The sequence below is a fragment of the Elephantulus edwardii genome, unplaced genomic scaffold, assembly GCF_000299155.1.
Source record: "Elephantulus edwardii isolate Elephantulus edwardi_28Jun2011 unplaced genomic scaffold, EleEdw1.0 scaffold00003, whole genome shotgun sequence".
In the NCBI taxonomy this organism is placed as follows: domain Eukaryota; kingdom Metazoa; phylum Chordata; class Mammalia; order Macroscelidea; family Macroscelididae; genus Elephantulus; species Elephantulus edwardii.
The window spans coordinates 20,836,033-20,847,109 of record NW_006399753.1 but is presented as its reverse complement, the minus strand read 5'-3'; the positions used below and the strand labels follow the sequence as shown (position 1 = coordinate 20,847,109).

Here is an 11,077-nt window from a genome sequence, read left to right as displayed (position 1 = left end):
AATGAGTATAAGGACCCAAGAGAGGTGGGAGAGGCTGGAAGCAGAGGGATGTGGATGTGCAGGGGGAGGGAGGATTAATCATTGGGTTGTACAATTTTATGGGGGGAGGGGGAGGGAAATTGAAAGAATTTGTTCAAATTTGTATTTGAATTTTGTAAATAAACTAGTAGAAAAATTTTTTTTTTAAAAAAAAGAACCCTTAGTGTCACACTGATTACACACTTGGCTGCCAACCAGGATTGTCGGTATGAACTCACCCCCGTGACTCTCAGGGAAAAGCACTGGAAAACTTGCTGCTGTAGAGATGACGGCCTGCGGGGCAGGTCTCATTGGTCAGAAGGCATGACTATGAGGGGAACCTGGCTCCTTGCGTCTACTAGTCAATCAGGGAAATAGATTTACATTTTCAAAAGGAGGCCAGAATGAAGGCTGCACAGTGGAGTGAACTTGGAGGGAGGGATTGTATAGTAATGAAAGAAATTTTCTTTTACTTTTCAAAGAGAAGAATGAAATGGGGAGGGGAGGGCATAGGTAGGGAGAAAAGTGCAACAATGAATGAATGGAAGCCCCAAGTCTCTGTAAATTTTCATTAAAATTAATTAAAAAAAGGGAGTGTCAGAGACAGTGCGATTGGCACAGGACAGAGCAGAGTTTAGGGCTGTTGTGCATAGGGTCGCTATGAGTAGCAAGCGACTCGACGGCACATAACAACAACAACAACAACAACAAAAAAAAAAGGTCACTGGGCCAGCATTGTGGCATTTAGTGGAAAGTAGTGACAACTGAGGACCAAGGGAGAGAAGAGGGTTCAGACAACCAAAATAGCAGTGAAAGGGTGAAGAGAAGGAGTTGAGTGACTTTATTAATGTGGGAGGTGCCTCAGAAGCCCAGAAGACTCCTGATGTCAGGAAACAAAGATCACAGTCGAGCTAGAGATTTTGGAATGTATGTCTATAAGACCTTATCAAGGAACTTTGAACAAGTCCTATTTGCAGAAATGATGTTCCATCTGTGTTTGCTATTCTTTTCATTGATGTGAAAACAAGCTTCTGAATACTAATAATTCCTTACCTGAGCGTGCTTGAGGCAATACACGTGATATGCCCACACAGGAATAGAAAATGAGAAGACAATATTAAAGCGTCATAGTCTCAAGCACCTTCTGATTCAGGCATTTTAGCCACTGATGAAGTTGACACAGTGTGCTGGACAGTGCAGGGTGAACTAAGAACTTGGCCTTTGCAAAACAACAAGTCCCCGAGAACTGTTAACACTCCTGAATGCTTGATGAGTACCAGGGACGGTGTAATCATTCCCAATACGTGGCTGAATTTATCCCTGAAAAAAAATTTATGATTTGCTATTTGAACCCCAATTATGCAGAAACATATAGAGGCCCAATAAAGCAGAATGCAAACAAAGAACACGCAAATAAATGTGTCTAATAATGTGTTGTAGATCCTTCAGTAGCAACGTGCACAGAATTAACTGTCAAGTAAAGAACTGCTCTGGAGCCTTCCAATCCGACAAGAAGATGAATATGCCCACATTATGGAGGCCGTAGAATTCTTTCTGGAAACCACAGTGTTTCATGTTATTCATTGGCGTTTCAAAAAATCATAATCTTAAAATGTAGCATTAATTCCCCCTAATCTGGCCTAGAACTTAGCTTTTTTTTTTTTCTTCTTATTTCCATTTTATTCCCTTTGCCACTGATTTAGTCATGCCCCATGCCTGTCTCTTGTCAAATGTGCCAATGAACATTTCCTCATCCATACACTTGTGCATTCAGCCACCCATAGATAGGGTCATTGATTAAATGACCCAGCAGACATTGGTGGTGACTGCTACGTGCCAACTCTGGTCTTCTCTCTTTTTTTTTTTTTAGATAAAAATGTGTGAAAAACGGGGGGGTGGGGGGCAGCAGTTCAAATCAACTAAAGCACCACACAAACTCTGTTCTTGAATAATGTTCCTCCCTATGATTTGCCCCCGAGAATTGTGCCCATCACCACAGAGGGATTGAAGGAAAGGGGTCATTCCTTCTTTAGTTTCAGTGTTTACTGTGTTGACTTGCCCAGCAGGGGTTTATGTGAAAGGTTTATGTGAATAAATTTCAGAATGCCCACTTTGAAAAACCAGCCATGTTTACTTTGGAAGTAAGTAGCACGTGGATCCTTTGAATTGTAGGAGTGCGATTATAAATGGCTGGCCCTGTAAAAATAATTTCTTCTTGCAGTTGCTTTGCCCATGGCTGCTGACCTTGAACTCTATGATGTGACTGAGAACAGTCTCCGCGTCAAATGGAATGCAGTGGCTGGAGCATCTGGGTACCTGATCCTCTATGCACCTCTTACTGAGGGTCTGGCTGGAGATGAAAAAGAGGTAACCACCCACTGTCCGATCAAAAGAAACACCTCAGATTCACTGCCATTGAGTTGGAACCAGTTCATAGCTGACTCTCCAAGTGGATTTTCACAGGTTGTAAATGACACAGAAGGATCTTGTCCCTTTTTCTCTTATGGAGCAGCTGGTGGATTTGAATGACGGGTCTTTAGGTTGGCAACCCAGCTCCTACACCATAGGCCACCAGAGCTACAAAGTTTTACTTTCTTAACATCATCTATTATAAAATTTCAGTCCATAACATACAGAAATTTCAGAGAAGCAGTTAGAACAAAACAATGAAACACTTATAATCCCACTATCTACAGAAAACTTTTGATAACGTTTAGTTAACCTTTTTTGCGTACAATTAAACTGTCAATGATTAATTTTTGCTGTTGAGAATAGACTAGCAATGTTGTTGTTGTTATATACTGATGAGTAAGAGTCAATTTACAGCTGACCCTCCAGTGGATTTTCAAAGGCAGTAAATCACTCAAGACGGCATTGACCAACTCTCTCCGTTGGAGCAACTGACTGATTTTTGAACTGCCTACCTGTGGGTTGCAGCTCCACTAGGCCATCAGAGCCCCTTTATATAAACCTTTCGTCAGTTCAGTCCTTTCTGTGCTTGAAAGGCTGGACGATCAGTGAAGAAGATGAAGAATTCTCAGCTGTGGACTGACACAGTGACTGCTGCAATTGGCTTGAGTGTGTCAGGAAGTGTGAAGACGGCACAGGATAGGACAGGGTTCAGGTCCACCGTTCATAGGGTCGCTAAGAGTCATATTTAACCCGTCAGCACCTAACACCAACAACAACAGTGACGTCTATTACATTTTTCAGAGTGATAAAATATTGAAAAAGCACTTTTGGGTGATCTGATTATGTTGGTTTTTTTTGTGTTTTTTTTTTTTTAAAAAAAAGAGATCTGATATCATTATGGAAAAAAATTCCTATTTCTTGGATCTTAAGTTGGGGGAGCATCAGGGTATATGTGTTATTTTCTGTACATTTCTTTATGTGGAAATATTTAAAACTTTTAAAAAACCATTTAAAAATTACACTGTAATTGTGTGGCACACAGTGTGCCTTAAGATTTTACCTGCTTCTTTTTCAAAACGCAGATAAAACTCTGTCGTGACTGGTCACAGAAGAGAGAATGTCCACTCATGTGACTCACCCTGAGTCAGCAGAGATAGCCCGGAATCGAAGCGCAAGTTGCTGAGTTGGGTGTAGAAACGAGTCGCTCTCTTTGAATAAGGAAGGAACTTTGAGTCTGCAGGAGGGATCTCCTGGTGACGTCAGGACCCAGCTCAGTCAGACATGAGACAAGAAGCCAGGCGTCCAGCCAGGGCACTAGCTAGGATGTGTGGTGAAAGATGCCCACATGGCCCTGCCTTGAGCGTGCTGGCCTGAGTCTTACACTCACTCTTTCTAGAGCACATTTCTCATTCAGTTCCACCCACATGGCTTTGGGGGCCATGCAGTTGACTTTGTTTTTCTGGCTGCAGTTACCGTTTGTCCAGATGTAAAGAGTTATCCTATAACAGCATGCCTGAGTTTCTTCAGTTTTATATGGTCCTGTGGGATCTGTTCCTAATAGAAAATGGCAGGAAATAATTCAAAGAGTTAGGACTCTGACCCTGCTGGAAAAAGGGATGAGAGGGGCTCAAAGTCTTCTCCCACAAAAACGCATCTCTATGAAGTTCCTCTCCGTTCAGCATTAATACTAAATAGGCAAATGATCTGATAAGTGTTTTCTTCATAGATGAAAATTGGAGAGACCCACACCGATATTGAGTTGAGTGGGCTTTTACCCAATACGGAATACACAGTCACCGTTTATGCCATGTTTGGAGAAGAGGCCAGCGATCCGGTTACAGGGCAAGAAACAACATGTGAGTAGTTGAATCATACAGATTAAATACTTTGAAAACAGCCCCCAAAGTGCTGGCATCTTTAATTGGATATACAAGTTTAGGTTGAAACATATTAAGAGCTAATCATAACTTAAGAAAATACATATCTTCCTTGTGTGTTTGTGTGTGTGAGGTTGTAAATGTATGAATATTGCAGCTGAGCTTTAGATTCCTCTAGATAATTCTACCGATACCCTTGTCTAAATCCAAATGCTAAATCAGAATATAGAGGAAAAAGCATAGACTTCGAGGAAGAGAAGTCAAGTTGGAACTCCAACTCATTAATTTTGTTAGTTAAGTTTCATAACATTTATTCTTGGTAATCTGTATAAAAGTTATTGACACTTTCAAGGATTATTGATTAATTTAAAATTGGTTGAATCAGAAAGTTGTACCTGAGGATTTGACAGAAGGCTATGTATTTTATAGGAATCCACAGAAGAACCTGCACTTTTTCTAAAATTTCAGCCAGCAGCAAAGTACTGTGGTTTTGTTTGTCAATTTTTTAAATTAGTCTCACAAAAATATTACGAGTCTCTAAGGCAGGATATTCATTCATTAAGTAATTTTTGAGTACATGTTATATTAGGGATACAAATGAAGGCAGAATTGAAGCAAAATCCCTGATCCCTGAGAATGGAGCCAAAATGCAACATGTAGGAGTAGAAATACAGTAAACTATGAAATGTGAAATGTGATAAAAAAACATGGAAGGAAGGGAGGTTGTGTTAGATAGAAGAATGAATTTGGATAATGTGATTACATAAAACCTCACAAAGATGGTCACACAGGTCCAGCCACCTGAGACAGGTGAGATCAGCCATGGACATAGGTGAGACATAGCGTTCAAGGCAGAAAGAGTCACATGGCAATGGCCTTCGATTTGAGCTTCCTTGATAATTGGCATAGGGATGATGCTTATAAATGATGCAAGCAAAAAAGAGAGTGGTAGGAGATTGAGTGGTTGAGACCAGTTTGGCAGGGGACCAGGTATGGAGAGCCTAGCAGATCACTGAGGAAGTTGGCTAATTGTTTGGAAGGTTTTGCACAGAGGATTGAGATGGTCTGACACGCTTTTAAGGGATCACACTTGCTACTCAGAAAGTCACTACCTATTGTTGTGGAAAAGGTTAAGCCAGAGTCCTCCTTGGAGGCATGGATGGCAAAGCTTCATCTGTCATGCTTTGGTGTGTTACTAGGAGAGACTATTCCTTGGAAGGGATATCATGCTTGAAAACGTGGAAGGTCCGTGAGAAAGAAGACCCTTAATGACTGACATGTCTATGGCCGCAATAGGCTCACATCTATCAGAGAGGGTGAAATGGCACAGGATAGATCAAGATTCATATCTGTTGTGCATAAGGTTGCTATGAGTCTGCCTCAACTTGATGACACCTAATCACAACAATAACAATATGGACAGAGGCAGGGAGATCAGCTATTAGCCAGAGTCCATTGCAGAATTCTAGGTGTAAAGTAACAATGTCTTTCCCCCCCAAGATGTAAGCAGTGCTAATTGAGAGAAGCAGTCCACTTTTGAAGATCAGTAGAAAGAATTGTTGATAGACTAAGAGTGGACTATGAGAAGAAGAGGAGTCCAAGATACCTCTAAGTTTTTAGGCAAAAGCAATGGGAAGAAAAACTATCCTTATTCACTAATAAGAAAGATGCCCATAAGTCTACCAAGCACGTTGAAGGAGAAGAGCAGGATTCAGTAGTTGGTTTTTGGATTTGTTCACTTGGTGATGCCTCATAGATACCCAAGTAGAAATGACAGATGGACTTCTCTCATTTTGCACTTGGGAAATCATGGGACAGAGAAGTAGGAAGGCTTTACCTGACTGGTGCCTGAATGGAATGCCTTAGGCTTGAATGCAGGTATCCTGGTTTTGATCTAGTAGAATGATTCCTCATTTGTATCCAGTTATAATAGTTCTAGGTTCGAATCCCCAAATGCTTTGCTGGAGAAGGAGGGGCAATCTCCTCCTGTGCCAGTCAGATCCGACTCAACAGTATACAATAACAAGAAAACAAGAGTCAAAGTTATAATAGCTCTAACTGGAAGAAGAATAAACAGAACATGTTCTGAAATATTGTTTATTCATGTTGTTGTTATTGTTGTTGTTGACTGCCTTCAAGTCGAGCACAATTCATAGCAACCCTACGAACAAAAAAGGCTTGAAGCCCCTCTACAGCTATTGCCATTTATCAAAGTTCATAGAGTTTCCAGAGGCATGTTATTTAGGAAGTGGATGCCACTCCTGCTTCCAAATTCATTCATAAGCATGTGTAACTGATTCCTGCTATTCATTCATTATAAAGAAACCTCTTGCTTATGAAAGTGCATTCTTTGTTTTATGTAAGACAATTCATTGACATTTTAGAGTTTGAAATTAATAATAGGTGATTATGTCTTGTATGTGACTAGTTCAGAAATCAAGATGGTTATTTCTCATCTCTCTCACAAGTATGCTATTTAGAGATTAGTAATTTTTTTTTCTATTTCGTTTACTGTAAAGTGCCTTTAAGCCCACCGAGAAACCTGAGGATCTCCAACATCGGCTCCAACAGTGCCCGGTTAAGTTGGGACCCCACATCAAGGAAGATCAGTGGTTATCGAATTGTTTATAACAATGCTGATGGAACAGAAATCAATGAGGTAAGTAGTGGAAGATGTAGTGTAATGTATAGGTGATTATGTTTTGCTGAAAGTGAGGAGGACTTGAAGCACTTGTTGCAGAAGATTAAGGAATGTAGCCTTCAGAATGGATTGTATCTCAATATCAAGAAAACAAAGATTCTTACCACTGAACCAATAGGCAGCATCATGATGGATGGAGAGGAGATTGAAACCGTCGAAAGCTTCATCCTGCTTCGATTCACAGTTAACACCCTTGGTACCAGCAGTCAGGAAATAGGAGATATATTGCACCAGGAAAATCTGCAGTTAGGGACCTCTCCAAATTATTGAGGAGTAATGATGTCAGTTTGAGGACTAAGGTACATCTGATTCAAGGCCTTTCCGATTACTTGCTATGCATCTGAGAGCTGGACAGTGAGTCAGGATGACAGAAAAAGAATTGACACCTTAGAGCTGTGCTGTTGGAGAAGAACACTAAACATCCCAGGGACGGCCAAGAGAACAAACATATGTTTTGGAGAGTGTGCAGCCGGGGAGCTCATTGGAGGCGAGAATGATGAGACTTCACCTCACATACTTTGGACATGTGACTAGGAGGGGCTATTCCTTGGAAAAGGACATGATGCTGGGCGAAGGAGAGGAAGACCCTCAAGCAGGCAGATTGACACAGTGACTGCTGCAGTGGGCTCTTGTGTGTCAGGAAGTATGAGATTGACTCAAGATAGAGCAGGGTTCAGATCTTTTGTTCATTGGGTTGCTATGGGTCATGCTCGACTTGACTGCACCTAACTAAAACAATAACAATAGTGTGTTTTACATGATCTGTTGCTGCATTTCCAGTCATCTCAAGGAGTAATAGCTCAAACCAGCTCTATCCAGTTTTTAAGGACACTTCCTGTGGTCAGGAATTGAAGAGAAGCTTGGATGTACAGTTCTGGCTTGGAGTCATTCGTGTGATTGTAGCCAGACTGTGGTTGGAGTTGGTGCTATCTTGAAAGTTTCTATAGTTGTATATCTGGTACTTGCCCTGGAAAGACTGAGATCACCCTCTGTATCTCTAACTGGGTGCTTCACATGCTCTACCCAGCAGGGAAGCTTAGCTTTTTCCATTTTGACCCAGGATCTTAAGTACACATGTCCAAAGGGAAAGTGAAGTGAGCCAGTTAGAAGCTATAATGTCTTTTGAGAATCAGTCTTAGAAGTCATAATGATAATACCGCTTCTCTGGTGGCCTAGTGGTAAGAAGCTAAAGCTGCGCTCAGTCCCTAAGCTATGCAGTTCAAATCCACCAGCTGCTTTGCAGAAGAAGGAGGAGTAATCAGTCTTCTTCTGTGGATTTACTGCCTCTGAAAACCTGCTGAAGGGTCAGCTGTGGGTCAGTTCCAACTCAATGGCACTGCCAACAATTACCACCACCCTCGGTGGAAGATGCTACAGCCCCCACTAGAGTTTACCACCAAGAGGAACCCAGATTCCATCTCTTCGGGAAGGACTACCAGGCACATTGCAGAAGACTGTGGGGTGGAGGATGTACACTGAGGGGGGACGATTGTTAGAAAATGCAGCACTCACAAGGGGCTGGGAGTAAGAAGTATGTTTGCAGAAGTAATAAATTAGTAATGAGGTCAGTTTTTTAGTTTAACCTTTTATTTTGGGATAAGCTGGCATCTGAAGGACTTCAGTTAAATGAGGTTAAGTTGAAAACTTTAAGAGTCCAAGTTCAGTTGGTTGTTTTTCTGTTTTGTTTTGTTTGTTTTTTTTAAGAGTCCAAGTTTTGTGTAAAATGAACAAAAATATTTCAAAATAAAAAATAAAAAAATCCTCACAAATGATGCAGATCACGAAACCTGAACATAATCTCTAATGTTTTTAGAAATTCTTTCCTTGGAAATATGTTTCACAGGCTAACTAAGCAGAGTTATGTTAGTTTTTTCCTTATCTGGGTCCAAGAAGCTATGATAATGAGAGAAATATGTTTGTTCTATTACATCATTTCTTGTTTTCTGACCAAATAAAGCAAATCATTTCATATGAGGAGATAAAGCTTTTTCCTACAACTAAATTCAAGCCACATTTTACAGAATGCATCCTTCTATGGGGTGCTAGGTGAGCAATGTTTGTGCATTTGCCAATGCAGAGAAATGCAACCCAAAGAGACATGCCTTTAGTTGTAACTTTGTAACCTCGACGACAAATATTTCTAATGTGGCTGGTCTCAACCAGATGCTTTTGAAGTGTAAAGTAGTAAAACAACTGAAAACAAAAGCACTGATCCACATTATTCTCTCCCTGTCACTGATAAAAAATGCCCTGCTTTGCCAAGAGTAGCAAGTTCAGCTTTTGAGGAGCACCTCATGATCAGTGTAAATGAACGAAACAGTCATCAAACATGTGGAAATAGTCACCTCTCCAAAGAAAGAAACTTTTCCTGTTCCTAAAACGCGAGGCTTCCTTTAACTGTAATTTGTATTTCTATTTTGGGGACATGGATACAGAAACAATTCTCTAATGGAAAAACAACAGCAATCCCAGATGAGTGGTAAATGACAGTAAACACTTGACTTCCACGTCAGGGAGTGGTGCAGAGGATGGATGCAGATGTGTGTTTCTGTCCCAGAGGTGAACAGTATTGGTGCCTATAGGTTGGGGCTGCAAAGAAATTCATGTTTAGGGCTACATCATAATCTGATCATGGGAGAGGGCCCAGGAAGTTCTTTTTTTATGTGAAACTTAACCTATTTAACTTCTTCCCTCAGTAAATGGCCAGAATAAGCACAATTCTGTTTACTGGACACTGTTCACATCAAGCATCCTTCCTTCTTTGGCAATGATTATTAATAAAGCAGAAAGAAGCTTATATATATATATATATATCAGTTACACTTTCTGTTTGCGATATAATAAATTTTATTTGTGACTTCTGGTATTTTATGCTGTCTACCTTTATATAAAATGGACCCAGATGAGATCTGTTTATGGGGAATGTGTGAGTGTTTGTTTGTTTAAATGTCATTTTCTTACGCTTTCTAGCTTGCATTGTGCTGCCAAATGAGAGATCTGTGCTTGATTAAATGGTCTTCGAATAAATACTGGAGGTCATTTTTATATGAGTGATATACTTAATTTTGGGATTTTATAACATTTGATATGACTAGTAGATAGGAGTATGTGGATTTTTTTCCCCCCTGAGGACCTTGTTTTAATTGTTTTTAGTCAAACATTCTTCTAAGTGGTATAGCACTGGCCTGTCCATTTTCTGTACAGAGGTAACTCGTGGTTGCCGTGATGCTGAACACTCTGACACTGATGTGTCAAACGCGAGAATGGTTACCCATGGTGGACAGTGTGTGGTGGAGCTCTCAAATTAAAACAGGCTTGGAAGCAGGAGTGGCGTCCACTTCCGAAATAGCTTGCCTCCGGAAACTATGAATTTAGAGAAATGATGAAAGTTATACGAGTGTTCAGATCTTTCATTCATAGGGGCCCTATGAGTCGTCTACAACTCGATGACACTTAACAACAGCAACAACAATTCTTAATCTGTAGCCATGTAGCTGAGGGCAGAGATTATTAGTATCTTTTAAGGAAACCATTAATTCCCTTAAATTGGAAATAGATCATTTTAGCAATGTCTGTTACTGTCTGATTTTGCTATTATGGGCAATCTCCTCCCGTACAATTAACTGCCTCTAAAAACCTGCTGCAGGGTCAGGTATGTGTCAGTTCCGACTCTATGGTACACAGCAATTTATAGATAATGCAGTCATTGGATTTTAGGAAAACATTCTGGAATAAACTTTCAAAGGTGCCCAACTAAAATCCACTTACTAGCTATCTAGTATTGTTGTTTTGTACTGTCAAGTCAGAACCAACCCAGAGTTGACCCTCCAGCAGATCTTCAGTCTGTAAATCACATGAGAGGAGATTGCCCATCTTTTTGCCCCAAGGTCCTGATGGTGGATTTAAACTGCCTGCCTTTGAATTATAAAAGGTTTCTCAATTATTCACTGTTGGTGGGAGTGTAAAATGGTGCAACCACCCACTGTGGAAAGCATTGTGGCGCTTTCTCAAAAAGTTGCAAATAAAGATACCATTTGACCCAGCAATTCCACTACTGGGAATATACCCT

The 11,077-nt window shown here is 40.6% G+C and overlaps 1 protein-coding gene across 1 annotated transcript in view; it reads left to right on the top strand.

Moving 5' to 3' along the window:
• Window positions 1-11,077, top strand: part of COL14A1 (collagen, type XIV, alpha 1) — a 226,996-nt gene that overhangs the window by 57,689 nt on the left and 158,230 nt on the right. The window contains exons 11-13 of the mRNA XM_006879473.1: window positions 2,240-2,385; window positions 4,157-4,286; window positions 6,827-6,966. Of these exons, the coding sequence (XP_006879535.1) occupies window positions 2,240-2,385; window positions 4,157-4,286; window positions 6,827-6,966 (416 nt within the window). The remainder of the gene's footprint in view (window positions 1-2,239; window positions 2,386-4,156; window positions 4,287-6,826; window positions 6,967-11,077) is intronic.